Source organism: Taudactylus pleione, unplaced genomic scaffold (genome assembly GCF_031769625.1).
Source record: "Taudactylus pleione unplaced genomic scaffold, aTauple2 ptg000278l, whole genome shotgun sequence".
Lineage (NCBI taxonomy): Eukaryota > Metazoa > Chordata > Amphibia > Anura > Myobatrachidae > Taudactylus > Taudactylus pleione.
In genome coordinates, this window is record NW_028284680.1 from 7,250,863 (window position 1) to 7,271,134 (window position 20,272).

Genomic DNA, 20,272 nt, shown 5'->3' on the forward strand with positions numbered 1-20,272 from the left:
AGGGTTATTTCTCCTTCATCCACTAGGGGACACTGGAGTTCAAGACAGTGGGGTATAGACGGTGGTAGAGTAGAGCCTGGCACTTTAAAAAAAATCTAGAAGTGTGACTGGCTCCTCCCCCTCTATGCCCCATAAGCCCCAGTTTTTAGAATGTGCCCGAGAGAGCCGGAAGCACATCAGGCTGTCTCCAGCCTTTTTTGAGTATAATTTATTTTATTTTATTTTTTTAGAGCTTTTTATTTTAAAGCATTGAGGACAGGCAGACTGTTTACTGTGGCAGTCTGCCTGCTACGTGGGAGCCGCCGGGAGGGCACCACACGGCTACTGCAGCCTGTGTCCGGTGACCCTGCGGGGGGACTTTAAACAGAGTCATCGGACTCCATGAGGACCCGACACAACTGAAACCGGTTTGTGTCCGGGTTTCCTCATTTGCCCCCCAGCCCAGCAACCCGGCCGCAGCAGTTTGTAAGTATATCCCACCACTCCTGACTAGCTGGAGCGGTGGGCCAAAACGCTGGGCTTAGGGACAGCGCGTGCTGTGTGTGTGTGTGTGTGTGTGTGTGTGTATATATGTATATATGTATATATATATATATATCATATGTACTTTAATCCTCCTGGGGTTATAGTTCTGTTCTTGTCAGTCCCTATCTATGACGCCCCCCTTTAGGGTGATCTATGATTATTTTCAACTTTGCACTTGGTAGCAAACTTATAAGACACTAAGAAGGCGGGATGTTTGTGTATGTGTGTGTGTATACATATATATATATATATATATATATATATATATAGCAAACTTATAAGACACTAAGAAGGCGGGATATTTGTGTGTGTGTATGTGTGTGTGTGTGTATGTATATATATATATATATATATATATATATATATATATATATATAGCATGCTGATCTCCTGAGGCAGGACATGTATAGATATGGCATGCTGATCTCCCCGTGCAGGAGTCTGACAAGTAAACTTGCTGTGTAGGCACTACTCTTCCTTTCAAAGAGATGGCCTTCTCATGCAACTATGTTGTCTGTGTGTATGTGTGTATATATACTGATATATTCCCATTCCTTGTATGAATATTTTCTAATAATTGGAAAAACCTGGTTTTTAACCCTATTGGGGTTATCACTACAGATATATCCCTTCTTTTCTGGGGATAACGAACGCACTCTGTCTATTTACAGGTACCCTTCTCCGTATAGATTCCGGTACTCCATATTATTGTCTTGTCACATATCTCAATACATGAGTGTCTAAAGGGCCCCTAGGTACATTCTATCTGTACATAGAGCATCCAGGTTCTATTCCATCCTCAGGGCTTCATTTGTTAAATTAAATGAAGGCCTAGGGCCACCCGCTGATATAGGCAGGGTCAGGCCTGGATTGTATTAGATTTGTGGGCTTAATACACACCATTATAAGTGTTAATGTACTGATACTTACACGAGCAGACCGTTTTCTGTTTTATGAAAAGTTTCTATATGGATACACATCCCTAATATAACCAGCTCAGGTGCAGAGTACTGTTGTACAACCTTCTTGTCTCCACTAACATTTTGCTAGTTTATACAGTGTTTTCTACCTCAACATCTCCAGGCTGAAGTCCGTGCTGTAGAGCATAGGGTCTTAGCCCACTGAAGCTTCTCCCTATACCTGATGGGGCAGGTTGCTGTGAGATGGAAAAGGTCAGTGACATTCTACATAGCGTCCAGAGGGCTTTTGGACGCTCATAGGTAAGCGGGCTTACCCCACTAATGCCCAACCTGACATGGCATAGCCGTTATTCTCCCTTATGCACCCTAGTGGTAGTCCTAACAGCCATCTGCTCTGTTAATCAGTTGGCTCTACATTTTAGAGCTTCCCTGGTGCATAGTTTTAACATTGAGATTAGTGACACTATTCTACTAGAATCTGTTGACTGGTACTTTCAGGGTTGTCCTAGTGCTCTAGCCTTGCTGTATGGGATGCTTCCCTATATTGGTAGCTCTCCCTGGGTGGCTGTTGCATACGTGTTCTTTAACTGCTAGGGTATCCTGTGTGTTTCAGAATATGTTCAGGCCAGCAGTTGGTACTGACTACGCACTTCTATCATGTTGGGAATTGTCTGTTGTTTTGGAGTTTGTGGCTGTGATTTTCTTTTCAGCTCCAGGTGTTCAGTCGCTGTTTTCTACTCTGTTTTCGGAGTGGGGTTCTGCTGTCTGACCCTCTGAAGGTATTGTAATCTCAATCCTCTAGATGCTGCCTCTTCTTCGTCCCCAGTGTGATCTCCACTCATGGGAGACTTCTATGGTCTTTTCCTTCTGCTGGTTTACAACTTTGTAGTAGTTGGACCTCCAGAATGGTTGATGGTGACTGTTCGGCCTTGACTTTTACCTCCCTGCAAACTTTGTTAGGAGTCTGTGGACAGGATCAGCACTGTTTCTGTAGATTGGTATCGTTATACTTGTATCTATATGATTATGTCCAACAGTGCTGGTTTTCTACTATCTGCGACAGCTGCAGTTTCCTGTTTCCGAATCTGGTACGGTTTTCTCAAATTTTGTTCTCGGGTTACTGCCCTTCTCATATGGATTCTGGTTGGAGCTCTCTGCTCCCAATAGTCTGGCTTGGTCTGTTTTCAGCTGAGTTTCCAGTGTTCTGATGCTTCTCACCTGAGGGTGTTTTCTCGCTAGCCACTTATTCCATTCTATTTACGCTGTAAGTTGTGGAATTTCTGTGTCTGTTCCGCTTGGAGTTCTGATTGTCTCCTGGCTCACTACACTTGATCCTCCGCTCTTGCCTTCCGTTGAACCTCTGGTTCTTGGCGGTCCCTCTTTCTGTTGGCCAAAGGGTCGGCATGTTCTCCGCGCTTCCCACCCAGGAGGTTGGCTTTGGGACGTCCCCACTGTCTTGAACTCCAGTGTCCCCTAGTGGATGAAGGAGAAAACAGGATTTTGGTACTTACCGATAAATCCCTTTCTCCGATTCCACAGGGGACACTGGACGCCCGCCCAGCGCTGCGTTCCTGCCAGTTGTTTGGTTCCTTCTATGGTTGTGTGACTGCATAATTCCCTGCAGTGGTTTCCTCTGTTTTCCTTCAGTCGGTCTTGTTCCGTTCTGTGGTCTTCTCCTTCTCCTTGTTTTCCTGTTGTCCTCCGTCTCCTCTCGGGCTCAGTTCTTAAACTGGGGCTCATGGGGCATATAGGGGTGGAGGAGCCAGTCACACTTCAGAATTATTCAAAGTGCCAGGCTCTACTCTACCACCGTCTATACCCCACTGTCTTGAACTCCAGTGTCCCCTGTGGAATCGGAGAAAGGGATTTATCGGTAAGTACCAAAATCCTGTTTTGTGTCCTACTCTGCTTTGCTAAAGCCGACATTACTCATCTTAATATTGTATTTGTAACTGATAGTAACTATACATTATTTATTACATGCATGCTAACCCTGGCTTTCTTGCCTTGAATGCTTTGCCATGTTTTACAGTAAGGGGTCTATTTACTAAGCAGTGTTAGGAGACAGAGTGAAAAGTGAGCAGTGTTAGGAGACAGAGTGAAAAGTGATAAGAAAGTGATAAGGTGCCAGCCAATCAGCTCCCAACTGTCATTTTACAAACACAGCCTGTGAGATGACAGTTGGGAGCTGATTGGTTGGCACCTTATCACTTTCTTATCACTTTTCACTCTGTCTCCTAAGTGTTATACTGATTAGACACAGCTGGTCAATCATTTTATTTTATTTTTTTTAAAACATAACCTATCTAATGTAACATAATGGGGTGGTCGGTAGTTGGTGACTGTGCCTATAACAGCAGCGTACCCCAGTGCTGTAGTGATATATTAGAAGGTGCAGTGCTCAGACGCCTGACCTGTGAGCAGCCCTGACAGACCCTGTTTATTCCCCCAGATGACAGCGTTGTGTACAAGGTTCAGTCTCTCCAGTGGTCGGCCGATTTCTCTGGCAATATAACTCTGACGTGGGTCAGGCCGAAGAAGATGCCGCTGTCTTCCTGCGTTTACAACGTCTATTACAGGTAATGGAGATAGGACAATGGTGTCGGTTCCATAGGTGGACAGGTATCAGATCTAAGCTCAGGACTTATGTGAGGGGACCATTAGAAGTATACAGATGATGGGATGGGTTCCCCCTGTAGGAGGCTGCTGCCGTCTTTCCCTTATAGCTGTCTACTGCTCTTCCTAAGTGTTTATTTGTTGCCTTGGTACCATTCCTTTGTGGTGCAGTCTCGGCTAGCTCCTGCGGTAAGGCTGGGGTCTGATTGGCACCACTCTGGCTGCTCCCAACATGGAAAACCATTAGCTCCCCCTCTATCACTTGTCCAACTAGCGCCTCTGCTGCAGTGTTTCACGTCCTCCCATCCATTGGAGCAGGTGTGATTCCTAAAGTTATGACCCTGATTGCCCCCCCACTTGCCACCCAGGTTCTGACCCATGGGTGATAGGGGTCATGGAATGAATTTAACTCTTCAACCTTTAAGGGCTTCACTCACAGACGTTTCAGATAAACATGATCCAAGACCAAACCCCAGTTAGCTAGACAGAATCAAGTCTTTAGGGTTTTATCGGGGGGAGGAGGGGGTGCTGTAACCCATCTTCGCTTTACAGGTTGGGGGTGCTGTAACCCATCTTCGCTTTACAGGTTCTCTTTTTCCAGGGCCAAGGCTCGGCTTCACATCAAAGTCCCTGGAGCTGTGGTTGCAGTTGAGAGGCTCAGTCTGTGTTAAAGGACTGGCTGATTTGTGTCCAGTTGCACATTTCCACAGCTGATGCATATATAAATCAGGGGGAGATGAGTTCTCTGGCGGGAAATATTCTTTCTGGATTCTGGGAACACTTTGTGCCAGTTCATTCCCGTGGTGGAGAATTATCAGATTCATTACTCAATTTCCCCAGGAGAATGATCTCTACAATTTGAGGTGTTCAGTCTGCTGGTGGAACATTGGGGTTGGCCAGAGATTTGATGGCCTCCCGACACTAGAAGAAAGGTGCCCATTTTCTGGTTTGCCGGGCTCTCAAACCCAATGCCCCTTCCCCTCAGAATGTTTTGTCGTTATTCCCAGGATTCAAACTATTTTGCACATGTATGTTACTCTCATGGCACCTAGTTATTAGTTGTCTTCAACTCAGTAGTTGAAACCTCCTGAAGACAGTTGAAGCGAAGATGTAGAAGATGAGTTTCCTGTTTGCTCTTGCACATATGCCAGACTGGTCTCTGAGTTGAGCTCTGTCCTGCAGATCTCCTTTTCATAGTGATAGTGTGGTGTTGCGCACGTCTCCGCCTTATTAGCCTAAGGTGGTGCCCGATTGCCACCTTTTCATTGCGAGATGGTCAGCCCTTGTTTGAAGGAGTTAATTTCCTCCTCTGAGCAGACTGTGTGCTCATTCTCTGTGATGTGCAGATATAACGATGGCCTCTCTCCAAACAGACAATTAGCCAGATTGATATCTCCACTATTACCATTACTCAGGGGCCAGGCATCCGGTTCTAGACCACATTTCAGCTGCTCATTCTAATAGTCCGTTAGCGCTTCCTGTTGGGCAGCCACTTGGTCCTCTGCCCTCACATGTACCCAGTTTATTATTTTCCCGTTCAAAGATGCTAGCTTTGGGCACATTATTCAGCCATGTCTGAGCATACCCTCCCCTAGGGGGGCATCTTTGGAATGTCCCCAGTCTAGCAGTGTCCCCCCAGATTGTATGATGGAGAGTCTATTTCTCAGAGTCTGTTCTACGTTACCAGCTTTAGGCTCAGTTGAAGTTAATGTTTGAGTGTTTGTGTATCTGTATTACCCCTAGCCTATGGGGCTTTGTAAATTTAAACTTGAGAGGGAGTAGTGAGGAGGGGGGGGACCTGCGCCTTCCACGTAAAGACTTGCCCGGCTCCTGCCCCCTCAGTGTCATGGCAGCCGTGCACCCCAAACGGCCTTGGAGAAAATGGTTATAACTGTATGAAATGAGCATTCGGGTAGTAACCGAGTAATAGTGACGCCCTCTCTCTCAGGGTGATCGGGGAGAGCACGTGGAAGATGCTGGACACCCAGAGCAGCAAGACCATCTGTGTGTTAAAAATCCTCAAGCCTGACACAACCTACCAAGTGAAAGTGCAGGTGCAGTGTCTGCGCAAAGTTCACAACAGTAACGACATCCTGACCCTGAGGACACCGGAAGGGCGTAAGTAACCGATCACTGAGCAGCATGTAAGGTGATGACTGTGCTTCTCTGGTGCATACCTGTTCTCTCTGTGTCTTTTTCAAGGTTCTCTGTTGCTGTGTAACTGAAATGGCAGATGTATTACTCATTGGGGGGGACAGCGGGACTGAGGGAACATACTGTTACTTTCTGGCTGTTTGGATGCCGTTTGCTCTTCATCTTTCCAACAGATCTAACCTATAAATGTCCTGTATTTGTCAGTGTCCGATGCACCGCAGCACCTGCAGCTCTCGCTAAGTAAAGAGCTTCCGTCCACCATCACCAGCTGCTGGTCGCCCCCGTCGCGCCCCAATGGGTTAATCCGGGAGTATGTGGTAAGTGTGCAACAAACTGAGGGAAAACACATTTTCTAGAGTACCTGACAGTGTCACCTTTCACTAGGGGTGAGATTTACTAAGGAGCATGTTATCAAAAAACTGTGGCCCTGATTCAGAGCCGGACGCTCTTTCAGAGTGCCCGTTCTGAATCGGGGCGTTTTTTTTTTTTTTTTGGGGAGCTGGCTTCCTGGCCACTCGCATAGCTGTGGGTGACCACCCACCGTTTTTGCGAGCGGCCAGGTGATGGTCGCGACCATCGGGCTTGTGACGAGACCCTTGTACCACAAGGGTCTCGTTCACGCAAGTCCCAGTGAGCTTCCTGCTCTAATACAGCAGGAAGCTCAACTACTGACATCACGAGTGATGTCAGTAGGGCCGCCCACAAACGGCAGGCGTTCCTTCCTCCATTTGGCCAGCCAACCCCCCTCCCCGCCTACAAAACGGGGCGAGCTGTCGATCAACGTCGACAGCCGCCCCGTTTTGTTGCGAGCCCCGGAGCAAGTGATTTTTCGCTCGCTCCGGGGCATGCGCACTGTCCGGCCATCGACCCATTTGTGCGCGCATAGCGATTGCGAGCGGGTTTGAATCAGGCCCTGTAATCCTAATCCAGGCTTGTGTAGGAGTTATTCCTACTCCGCCTGTCACAGCTGCCATTTACTCACATTTACCCAACAATTCCGATTATACAAACTGTCTCCGTCTGTAGTATTGTTTTGTTAGAAGTACTTTGTACAAGGATATGCATATCTGCACAATCTCCGGCATCTGGTCCCAAATGCGGGAGGAGACGGTCATACAGCTGTGTCCTGCTACATGTTTGCGTACGCGGAAAATCGCACCATGCATGGCGTGAGGCGAGCGGATACGCGCACTGCATCCGCACCTACGACGCCATAGGATTGCATGGTGCGATCGCTGTGCACGCGCCATAGCTTACCGTAAACAAAGCTGCTGCTGGTAATCGCATGGCGCGATGCATGAGCATGTTTGTAGCGCAATCAGCAAGGCTGTAAAAGGACACGTTTGTATGTCTGGTGCACTTGAGCTGCTATTGGACAGAGACCATCAGGAGTGAGATTGGTGCTGTGGCGTGGAGCTATACGCCATGCTGAGTATACATACAGTTTATATGGATTATGTATTTTTTTTAAACCATGTTATTGAGCCTTTATTCTGCATAGACATAATGGCGTTCTTCTCTCTCCAGGTAGAGTATACGACAAACACTACAAAGGGCTGGTCGTCTCATAGTGCACAGGATCATTGCTTTGATATTAAGTTTTCAGAAAGCAGCGTGATGTATTCTGTGCGGGTGAGTACAGCGATTCTTTACACGTGACGACGTGCGTTCCCAGGTCCTTTTACATAGTACTTGTTCTCATGGTCTTGGAAACTAATAATTTTGCCTGTTGTACAGGTGGCTGCTATTACCAGTCGGGGAGTCGGTGAATGGAGCATCGCCAAATCTGTAAGCACCGATGAGGGGAAAGGTAATTCTGAGATCTATTAGTTGTATGTTTGTGTTGTGTGCATTCACATCCAGACTCCCCGGTTACACCTCCTCTGGCACTGCCATAGTGACTATAATGTAACACTGGATATGACCTTGTGGGAATGTGTTTTACGTTCCTTTTGTTGTGTGTAGTAGACTGAAATGTGCAGACAGGGGCACGGCAACCCTTGGTGTCTGCTTATAGCACGGAGGTCACTCATCACCCCTCTGTCACCAGCCTCAGCTGCAGCTCCAGTGGTGGTCAGCATGGCCACTCATGGTGAGGAGGTTAGGGCAAGGTAGCATTGTCCTGCAGAATGACTCTCGTTCCAGGGAGGTCTGATTGGCCACCATGGTGCCCCAGCAGCCCAGGTACAGGAACATTTTTTAGCTGCAAGACCCATGGTCCGCATCCACGTTCCCATCACCCAGTTGTTTTCCCCATAGACCAGGTCTTCGATGCTTTTGTGTTGGGTGAACATGCGGATCCAGACCTACTCTTCTGCACCTGACGACGCGCTGCTGCTGGATCCGCTGGAAGAATTAGCGTATTGTTTCAATGTATTACATTTATTGGCACAGCAAGCCTGATCGGTACTTTTTGCATTGACAATAATGTCTATCACTAAAGTATTCTGTATTATGGAGACTGGAATTCCCATGTTACACCAGCATCTAGTTTAATGCCAGGGTCAGGGGGAAGAGATCACATTGACAGCTGACTGCAGTCTTTTCTCAGCAGGTGGTCATCGTCCCTCTGTACTCTGCCCTGAGTGTCTGTGCCTGTATTGGGGAAAGTCCCTAATGATAGTTAATTGCTAAATTATGTATTACCTTATTTTATGTTTGAACTCGCTGTTACATAAGTCACTGTGCCTACAGCTATTCCCGGACACACAACATGATATATGGAATAATAGGGCAGCACAGATGGCGTAATGGTTAGCATTACTGCCTCACAGCACTGTGGTCGTTGGTTCGATACCCACTACGGCCCTAACTGTGTGGAGTTTGTATATTCTCCCCGTGCTTGCGTGGGTTTCCTTCGGGTACTCCGGTTTTCTCCCACACTCCAAAAATATACTGGTAGGGTAATTGGCTCCCAACAAAATTACCCCTAGTGCGTATGTGTGTGATAGGGAATATAGATGGTCAGCTCCTCTGGGGCAGGGACGGATGTGAATGGCCGAATATCCTCTGTAAAGCGCTGCGGAATGTGTGCGCTATATAAGTAACTGGTAATAAATAAATAAATCACTGAACTGGGAGCTCTCCTGTTGGCACAGAGAGATGTCTGAGGTCATGGCATAACTGCACATGAGCATAACTCCCCTTTTGATTGGCCCAGCAAAATCCAGTACTGATTGGTTGACCCAGTGCAGTCTAAAGGCCCCCATACATCAGCAATCGTACAATTTGCAATCGATTCAAAAAGGGAAAGATATTTATACACAATCAGTTGCTGATGTATGGGGGGGACCTTAACCCCTCTCACGGATTGGCCGCCTTGCTCAAACCTCCACTAGGATTGGTGCAGTGTATTACTTTACAGGTTTGTTTGAATTTATGGCAGGGGTGCAGGCTGGTTTTGGCTCCATACAGATAGTGTAGCTGTGTTTGTAGACCACGTTGACATGGGCGTGGCATAAAAAGTTTGTTCAGAAAATCGTCCTGGTCAGGGCCGGCTCCAGGGCGCGGAGCACCCTATAGTCGCACAGCCGAAACCCCCAAAATGGGGGCGTGGCCTAATTACTACAGGCCACCCCCCACCCCTAAGTGATGTTATTTGGAGGCGTGCCCACATGGCAAATAACGTTAGGCTGGGGGTAAGACCCGCACTCCGTCACTAGCTGGGCTTCCCCCAGCCCTTTCCCGGCACTGAATGGATGCCGTGTGCATGCACGCAGCATCCATTCAGCTACTCCAGGGTCCGGTGGGGGACCACCCACAGGCCATTTCGGCCCACGGGTAGAACAGCAGGACAGTATTGTCCCGCTGAAATCGGGATGTTGGGGAGGGGTGCGCCCTCTTTGGGGTGGCGCCTCTGTTCGACCGCCGTGGTCGAACACCCCAAGAGCCGGTCATGGTCTAAATGTCAACGTTGCCAGATTCGGCATGTCCACCTTGCGGTTTCCCATGGATGCGTTAAATAACCCTAGAACTAACTTATAGGAGCCATTTGTGTAAACGAATCTAATAGCACAGATAAAATTAGAGATAAGACTGGAGGGGGTTTGGCGGCTACATAAGACGGTAATACATGAATAGCTGTTGAGATACTTTACCAGAGTAAAGCATGTGGGCTGCCGTTCCATCTGTCTTCTCTTATGTGTGTCACGTTCTCTCCTTCAGTTGTGCCGCCACCTACCATAAAGATTCACAGCGCTAATGAGGACTCGGTGGATTTCTCGGTGAAAGTAGACTCCAATATTCCGGTACGCTGCGCTGATTTCTTCTAGTCACTTGTTTATTCTATGTTGCGCCATGGGTAGTGCTCCTCTAGTCGGGTGCCTTTAATTTGCCCTCGGCTGCTCCTCCTCAGGACTTGCCATACCCTCTGTAGACCCATCGAATGCACTTGAGCACTTTAGATTAAGTTTCCAAAAATACATCTTCTGTATCCGTAAAACTTCAATTTTTGGGGTGCCTTGAGGACCGCGTTTGAGAACCTCTGGTATACTTTCTACTGCCAGCACCAGAAGCCTACGACGCCTGGGATGGTGGCGGGAATATCCGGGCACAGAATTACTATACGTTTTGTGAGAATTTCAGTGACTTGTGACGTAACTCTCCTATCACATCTGGGTTTGGTTATTTTGCAGATAACTGGCTACACAGTGTCCTTATCATGGGAGTTTGATGCACACGTGCAAGAGAAAAGAACGTTACAGTTTGACGGAAGTACTGGCTCTCATAAAGGTGATACAATGTTCCCTTTAATCCCTGGGTCGTTCCTCACCTGAGCAGAAGTATTGATAATGTGAGAGTATTAATGAGTATAGCATATCCTGCCTGGTGTCGCCAAGCAGGGGTACAATGTTAAATACTTGGTCACCTGAATACAAATAATTTACTAACATAACTTTACATAAGATCTCTCTCGTATGTTTTCATATTTTATGATTTCTCCTTTAGTGAGTAATTTAACGGCACAAACCGCATATGAGATTTCTGCCTGGGCCAAGTCTGATTTCGGGGAGAGTTCTGTGGCCTTCCAGCACTTTACCACCGCTGGCACCAAACCAGTGGCCCCCAGTCTAAAGGCAAAAGCTGCTAATCAGACAGCGGTGGAGTGCATCTGGGTCGGCGTAAAGAATGTGGTACGGTGCACTGTTTCCCAGTATCTGTGAATTAATGAATTCTGTTGCCCCATTTCTCAGCTAAGGAGATTGGGGGAGATGTATCAAACCTTGGAGAGAGATAAAGAACGAACAATTCAGCTTGTTATTTTTCAAATACAGCCTGTAAATTAGCCGTTAGAACTGATTAATACTTTCTCTAAGATTTGATATATCTCCCCCATTGTGTTTTCAAGAAACTGAAACAAACTATCAAACTTGTCAAACTACTAAAGGGGAAAAAAAAACTTTTCTCTATTACTTCCAGTCATCATCAGTCATCAAATGTTGGGACAAAATAGAATTTGTTGTACTGACAATGTGCGGTTACAAATGAAAGGCTCTTGCAACAGTTACAGCTTTATATGTTTTATAGTTACATTGTTACAGTGTACCCCTCATTGACTCAGTAGCATAACGCTTGTGTGATACTTACTGTAACAGGTTACCAAGATTACAATCCAGAAATACGAACGTAAAGAATGACCACTTGACATAAAATTAGACTTGCTGATCTTCACAATCTAGGATTGTAACAAATGATTCCCCAGATATATACATGAGGGACCTCGTCCTAGCATGCGTCCCTTTTTAGATTGAATCTTGCATCCTAGAATCTCCTCCATGTAGGAGGTGGTGGCATTCTAAACTGAAATCATTCATTTCTACTTCAGGGTCCATAGGGGGTCCACAGGGTTGACCTTGGGGTATAGGTTGGGAACCAAATCCGGGCACCACGCAGTTAAAGCTTTTAGCTCCCAGGATGCACTGGGTCCACTCTCCCTATAACCCCACCCCCAAGCCAGAGGCACCTCAGTTTAAGTTGGTGCCCGGCCGGAGTCGGGTCACCGTTAGCGCAGGGGGAGCTGATTAGCAGCCCCTAAGCTTATTTTATTTTTTTAGGGACAAAGTTTTTTCCATGGACTTTGGACTCTTCAGAGCGGCAGCGTCGGACTGTCCATTGGACGTCTAAGCTGCCGCTCCGTCACCCCGCTGGCGCTGAGACGCCAGTACAGATCTGGGGATCTCAGCGGGACCCCAGAGTCTGTACTAGCCGGACTCTGCGGGCGCCCAGGACTGCTGCCGGATCCACGGGGAGCAGGTAAGGTCGCGGATCACCGCTTGCGGTGATCCGCGCATTTCAAATGCAGTCCTGTGCCTCCGGTCTCAGGGGACAGACCGGAGGCGCCGGCAGTGGCGGCGGGCCCCCCATACCCCGTGTGTCCACTAGACCACCAGGGACTTAACGATCGGTGCAGGGAGCCGGCGTCCCGGGGGTTAATAGCCGGCCAGGGGAGGCAGCCTTCCCTGTTACAGCGGCTCCTCCCCTCAGATCAGCGCGCCTTTCAGTATCCATAGTCTGGCGTCGCTGAGCTGCTTCCTCCGCGGGCCACGCTTCCTCTGAGGTCTCCAGCGGCCATTTTATCTCTGTGGTGCAGCAGAAATCTCTCAGGATGGCAGTGAGTCCAGTCCCCCTGCGTACCTCACCATCAGGTCAGTGTACACAGCGCTGTAGCCTTCCCAGACACTGAATCTGGGCAGTTGAATGCAGTGTAATAGTGCAGTATATTATATGACATGTTTATGTATATATGTATATATCTGCATTGTATGTGACTTATGCTAGTGCTGACTGTACTTTATTCTCTCACCTGTCAGTGTATATCTATCCCTTTTCTTTATCTGCCCTAATACAGCTGTACTTAGGGTGGTTCTGAGACCTCACATTTATATACTTGTTAATATTTGTGTGGTTTGTCACATACTGTTGCGTGCTGCACGTTGCCATATTTTAGATGGAACTGTGTGTTGCATACGCTGAAAATGGGTCCCTGCAGCTATTTTTGGCATCAGTCAGGACCAGTATAGTGCTGCTTAATATTTCCGCCAAGATGGGTCAGATATGTCTGACCAGGAGATAGAGCGTTATACTGCACCCATTTTTACTATCCTGCAAGTCATGTGCTGCAGGTGTTAGTGCGGAGGATTTGACTCATAAAGGGTTCTGTATGTGGCGTCATCTGGTGCCGGCCTCTTTCACGACCCCCTTGGGCGGTTTGTTTTCTCGGGATCCTCTCAATTGCGGATCGCCGGGCGGGCCCCATTGTTGTACCTCACTTGGGGTTACTTCACCATACTGCCCTTTTCATCTCAGGGTATCTCGCAGCTTCTTGCACTCTTCCCCTGTGACACAGACTACCGCTCCCTGCAGGGGTTTTTTGCAGTATATGAATTCCCCCTGGTGCCACAATAGTCTGTCATTCCCCTTGCAGGGATTACCACAACAGCCACCCTGGGTGGATGTCGTTTTCTACGAAACGCTAATTGGCGTGGTTGACGCCCTGTGGTTACTTCCCAGTTGGCTCTGCCGTGAACTGGGTACTGTTCGGGGCTCTTTCCCTCTTACACGGGGGGAAGCCTATTTCAGGTATTATTATCCCTGCTTTAGGGCTGGTAGCAGGTCCATTCTGGTTAGAGTGAATGTTGACCTGCACCTGTATCATACACCCTCAGTATTGCGTGCCTTCGGGTTACCTGTTGCTGACTAGCGGGTGGATCGCATAGCGGGACTCTGGCTGTTGCCAGATAGGAGGTGTTACAACAGTGTTTGGCCTCCTGTCCCAAATTCCCTGAGGGCATCACGAGCCCCTCCTGGGGGGGATGGGCGTGTTACTCGTCTGATTACAGACGTTACTACGCCTCCCATTCCTGCGTGGTCGGATTCTTCGGATCCGTAGGTGGTAACTCTGCCTGAAATCAGTATACTTGCTTTCGGGAGTTGTTACCCATCCTACCATGGCTATAGCATGGTTGGTTAATACTATTGCATATTGGGTTGATGCATTTGTAACGTTTTTTCCCCTCCAACACGTCGGGGGTTCAAATGTATTTGGTCGCTCATGTAATATATGCAGTTGTCATAGGTGGACATGCCTATATTGGATACCAGTCTCCTAACTTTCAGAGTTCCGGCTGCGACTGTATCCTCCGTAATACCCTATGGCTGCGCTCTGAGAATGCAGAGGTGCAGATACCATCTTTAGGGTTGATATGGTTTGGTCCTGACCTTGACAAGATTGTAGTAACATTGGCAGTATTACTAACGACAAGTTTACCGCTTTCAGCTATGCACACTACAAGGCCTCAGACTAAGTCTGTTAAGTCTTTTTTGTCCTCTCGGTCAGCCTAAAGGTCTGTTTCTTCGTAGACTGTCGGCATCTACAAGGGCCGACATATCCAGTACCGAGCAGGCCTGGACTGCCAGCCGATCCTGCTTCTGAACCTACGGATATCTCTTCAGTCTGACGGGACAGGCCTACAACTGGGAGATACCGATTTTCTCAGTTCGCCCGGTATTAGTGTCAAGTTGCCGCGGCTACGTGGGTAGGAGGGTACGCCCTCTTTACAAGGGCCTTACAGATCCAGAAAGCTATGCAGTTGTTGCGGTAAGCGGAGCTAATTGGGCCATCCCCACTATCTCAGTGAGGGACTGGTTGTTCTGTTTTCTTTCTGGTGCGGTGGCTGAATGGTCCTCTTTGGCCTGTTCTCTGTCTCAATTCCCTGAACCAGTTCCTAAAGCTACCTGTGCTCAGGAGGAAATCCCTATGCTCCATCATACGATGTTTGGAACCTGGGGACTTTAGGGTATCACTGGATATACAGGACGCGTGCCTACGGGTACTTACAGAGACCTTTCCTCAGCATGGGCTGAGGTTTGCTGTATCACAGCAACACTTACAATTTTTCGGGCTCTGCCTGTTGGGACTGTCCTCAGCCCCACAGGGGTTTACCAGCGTTTTGGATTTTCTGACAGTTCTTCTGTTCAGTATATCCCAATGCTCCTGTACCTGGACGGCCTCCTGCTCTTAGCGGGATCACCGGGGTACTTTACGGCCAGGTCAGGATGACTGTGGCTTCTTCAGGGTGCAGACGTTTAATCAACGGGGAAAAAGTCCTCCCTGCATCCCTCTCTGGGTATTCTTCATCTAGGATCCCTGCTGGATTCTCAGAATCTGAGAATTCTTCTGGCGTAAGACGGAATCTCCTCTCTTCCATTAGGAGTACATGGTTGTCTGCGCAGTCGACAGATGTCTTTACACTCTGGGATGCATGGTGGAATGGGCTCAGTTCCATTCCAGGCCTTTCCATAATTGGCTCATCTCCAGATGGAATGAGTTTTTTCTGTCGGATAACTGTTCAAACGATGATGCTCTCTCCGGAGGCAAGTCGGTCCCTGTCCGGGTGGCTATGGCCATCTCGTCCAGGGTTTTCTTTGCTAGGGACAGTGTCTGGACCGAATCCTTTTCAGTGCAGTTGGACGTCTGTCGATTCCACCCTGTCAATTAACTTACTCTGGCATAACTCTTGTTTCCCGGTGAACCTGAAAAGGTTCAGTCCGACAGGGTCAGGACAGTGGCTTCCTTTTTAGCAACACTGTTCGTTGGGTGGCAATGACAGGTATGTCACATATTCGGACATAGTCCGAGGGTCTCCTCCCGACCATCTCGGCAGCGTTCATTTCAGGAGCTCTCCATTGGGAAGCGGGAGTCCTCAGCCGTCACGACGTGCATCCCGGGGACTAGTCTCTTCCCCAAGAGAGGTTTCATCTCCTGGTGAGCAGGGGGGGCCCCCCTGAGGTGACCCTCATGGCCTTCTGACTTTATCACACTAGGGTGTTACAGTTCAGCTCTGGGGATTCTGAAGCAAACTTCAGCGACTCTTTGTCGGTGAAGTGGTCCTTCCACTTTGTGTACCTGTGTTCTCCGGTCTCCCTTCTTCCTCGAGGTCTTTGGAAGTGTTTTCAATCGAGACGGAGATGCTTTCCTGCTGGTGGCTCCTGATTGCCCCAGATGTCAGGGGTACTTGGATCTTCGGAGTCTCTACATCGATACTCCATCCCTGATGCTTCACTGCCCGGACCTGTTGTCTCAGGGTCCTTGGTTTTGCCTTGGACCTGGGTCGTTTGTCTTTGACTGTGTCCTTACAGTGGTCTTACGGCTTCCCTGGCTTTGTCATCGTTGGAATGATTAGAGCACATGGATCAGCTTTTGCTGGGACCTACCACAAACTGTGGCAGCCATAAATCTTATGGTATTGTACCTGTCGATACAATCCTCCGGTGTCCAGGATTTCCAGATATTCTGGCACTCCTTCCGGCTGGCTTGGGTTTCACACTTGGCCTGGTCTTCCTGACAGTGCGGATCTCTACACTGTCAGTATGGTTAAGATATGGAATTGCTTCACTCTGGTATCCAGTTCATCCTTTGGAGTGTTTTCTTGATTATGCCTCCATTTGTCCTCCCTAGGGACTCCTTGGGAGTAAGTAGTGGTTCTTCGTTACCTCCGGGGACAGTCAATGGAACCGCTGGTTGTGATAGCCATTACATGGTCTATTGCTTAGGCTCTCTCTTTCTCTCAGGGTGTTTATATCAACCAGGAGAGTGTCTGAATTGGGAGCGTTCTCATGTAGCTCCCTCTTCTGGAGGGCATCATGTCAGGGTGGGAGTTGCTCTCGCCCTGTGTTTCTTCTTAGTGGTTTTCAGGTTCCATATTATTCTGGAACTTATGGTACGGCCATTCTGTCCCCAGTCCTCTCGGCTGGTGTGGCCTCATTGACTGTGGTCTGGCCTCTTTGGATTTATGTGATCCGTTCAGGTTCCTTACGGAAATCGGACTCCTTATTGGTGGTCTGAGATTTCTGGTTTTCACAGGAAAGGATGGCCGGCCTATAACCAAATGTTGACTTGGATGGCCTCGTAGGTCTTCCTCAGGGGCCTACCCATGGGTAGGCCTTCCTGTTGTTGATGCTTGTTTTTTCTCGGGCCATGTGACCCTCGTGTGCGGCTCGCTGTGGCGCCTCGGCTGTTTTGCCTTACTAGGTGGCCACGTGGTCTTCTGTCCACACCTTTTTAAGGTTCTAGGCATTGGTTTCCTTTGCCTCTCAGGATGCTTCCTTTTTGGCGACGGATTCTCCTCTCAGCACAGGAGCGTCCCCACCCTTGGTTGAACTGCTTTGGGACATCCCCAAGGTCAACCCTGTGGACCCCCTATGGACCCTGAAGTAGAAAACAAGAGATATGGTAAGAACTTACCTTTGTTATCTGTTTCTACGAAGTCCATAGGGTCCACAGGGCGCCCGCCCTGACGCACCTGGCTTCATATGGGCTGTGTGGCTGGTCACCGGTTTTCCGTCTCCCATTTCGGTGAGTATGGTTATTGAGTGTTCCAGTTTTCTCTCTCTTTTTCTCTCCTCCTCCGGCCTTTGGCTACTTACAAACTGAGGTGCCTCTGGCTTGGGGGTGGGGTTATAGGGAGAGTGGACCCAGTGCATCCTGGGAGCTAAAAGCTTTAACTGCGTGGTGCCCGGATTTGGTTCCCAACCTATACCCCAAGGTCAACCCTGTGGACCCTATGGACTTCGTAGAAACAGAGATAACAAAGGTAAGTTCTTACCATATCTCTTGTTGTCATACTAAAGTTTCAGAAACCAATACAAGATTTGGACAGTATATGGCAGTAGTACTCTAAGTGTATATTGTAAGCTTGTATATGTATCCTAAGTGATGTATTTATAATCTCTGATAATAGGATGGCCATACTGTTTTAAAGTCTACGCTACAGGCAGTGATACACTTGTGTTACAACTTGGCTTTATATAGCTTCTGTCATACCCCTTTCACACCGCATTGCCGGGTCGCACCCAGGATTTTGTACACGTCTGAGACCCCCTTTCAGACTGATGGCCCGACCTGTCTCATTGCCAGGTCGATGACATCATCGCTGTCACGTGCTGAGCCGGGGCCTGGAGAAGATATCCTCTTCCTACGCTGTGAACGTGACCCGGGTCGCCGGGTTAACCCGTTCACACTGCATCGCCAGCCGAGTTGAAGCCGTGTTCAGCCCTGCTTGTTACCCGGGTTGAAATACCGCGTCGCTTGACCTGGATTATTTCAACTGGGCCCATTCAGTTACTCGGGTTACTGCACGTTTTGAAATAAACCGGGTTATTGCTGGCAGTGTGATTAGGGTGTTACACCTTAATCGTTAGGCATTTTACCAATGAACTCACTTCTGTTTCACAGATATAGGAAATAAAAGTATAAACTGCTACACATGCAACACAAACCTCTTGCTCCCTGTTACAATAACACAAGCACAGTGCACACTATAGAGCCAAAAAGTATTAGAGAAGTCTCCATGTATCCGCTGTGTAACATGTGGTTGATCTTTTGCGGCCAGACGTATGGGGTGTTCTATGCCACGTCCTTTTCAGAACTGCACAGGAACCCACTCAACGTCACCACGACCCTCCACAACGTGACCGTCATTGTGAACAGAGACGAGCAGTACTTGTTCTTGGTAAGACATGTGATTTTGTTGTCATATTCATATAACGAAGAACAATGCAGAATTTTAAGTTCAGCTAAAAACAAACTAAATGCCGTTCTTCCCTTCAATTTTGGGGACATTTATGAGAGGGCGTTGAAGCACTTAATGAAATGTCACCGCGTTCTGTGGCCATGATTATAGATTTCTTAAAATGTTTTTCGCCAGCTTTTCATTATTCAACTTTTAATTTTTCCTGGCCTCCTATACAGTCAGGTGCATAAATATTGGGACAGTGACAGAATTTTCATATTTTGGCCTCTATTCACCACCACAATGGCTTTGAAATGAAACAAACAAGATGTGATTTAGCTGCAGACTTTCAGATTTAATTTGAGGGTAATTACATCCAAATCAGGTGAACGGTGTAGGAATTACAACGGTTTCTATATGTGCCTCCCACTTTTTAAGGGGCCAAAAGTAATGGGACAAACTAAACAATCCTAAATCAAACTTTCACTTTTTAATACTTTGTTGCAAATCCTTTGCAGGCAATTACAGCCTGAAGTCTGGAACGCATAGACATCACCAGACGCTGGGTTTCATCCCTGGTGATGCTCGGCCAGGCCTCTACTGCAAATGTCTTCAGTTCCTGCTTGTTCTTGGGGCATTTTCCCTTCAGTTTTGTCTTCATCAAGTGAAATGCATGCTCAATCAGATTCAGGTCAAGGGATTGACTTGGCCATTGCATAACATTCCACTTTTTAGCCTTAAAAAAACTCTTTGGTTGCTTTTGCAGTATGCTTCGGGTCATTGTCCATCTGCACTGTGACGTGCCGTCCAATGAGTTCTGAAGCATTTGACTGAATATGAGCATATTTCACTACCACCACCATGCTTCACTGATGAGGTGGTATGTTTTGGATCATGAGCAGTTCCTTTCCTTCTCCATACTCTTCTCTTCCCATCACTCTGGTACAAGTTGATCTTTGTCTCATCTATCCATAGGATGTTGTTCCAGAACTGTAATGGCTTTTTCTAGATGTTGTTTGGCAAACTCTAATCTGGTCTTCCTGTTTTTGAGGCTCACCAATGGTTTACATCTTGTGGTGAACCCTCTATATTCACTCTTGTGAAGTCTTCTCTTGATGACTTTGACACATGAACACTCTCCAGGAGGTAGGTGTATTTGATTTGGCCAACTGTTGTGAAGGGGTTTTTCTTCACCAGGGAAATAATTCTTCTGTCATCCACCACAGTTGTTTTCCATGGTCTTCCGGGTCTTTTGGTGTTGCTGAGCTCTACGGTGCGTTCTTTCTTTTTAAGAATGTTCCAAACAGTTGATTTGGCCACACCTAATGTTTTTGCTATCTCTCTGATGGGTTTGTTTTGATTTATCAGCCTTAATGATGGCTTGCTTCACTGATAGTGACAGCTCTTTGGATCTCATATTGAGTCGACAGCAACTGATTCCAAATGCAAATGTCACACCTAGAATCAACCTTTTACCTGCTTAATTGATAATGAAATAACAAGGGAATAGCCCACACCTGTCCATGAAATAGCTTTTCAGTTGATAGT

General features: G+C 47.6%; 1 protein-coding gene across 1 annotated transcript in view; it reads left to right on the plus strand.

Moving 5' to 3' along the window:
* SORL1 (sortilin related receptor 1) overlaps positions 1-20,272 on the plus strand; it is a 136,518-nt gene that overhangs the window by 96,991 nt on the left and 19,255 nt on the right. Inside the window, exons 34-42 of the mRNA XM_088481813.1 lie at positions 3,898-4,024; positions 6,010-6,179; positions 6,420-6,532; positions 7,743-7,847; positions 7,953-8,025; positions 10,380-10,462; positions 10,850-10,946; positions 11,163-11,347; positions 18,605-18,724. Coding sequence (XP_088337939.1) covers positions 3,898-4,024; positions 6,010-6,179; positions 6,420-6,532; positions 7,743-7,847; positions 7,953-8,025; positions 10,380-10,462; positions 10,850-10,946; positions 11,163-11,347; positions 18,605-18,724 — 1,073 coding nt within the window. The remainder of the gene's footprint in view (positions 1-3,897; positions 4,025-6,009; positions 6,180-6,419; positions 6,533-7,742; positions 7,848-7,952; positions 8,026-10,379; positions 10,463-10,849; positions 10,947-11,162; positions 11,348-18,604; positions 18,725-20,272) is intronic.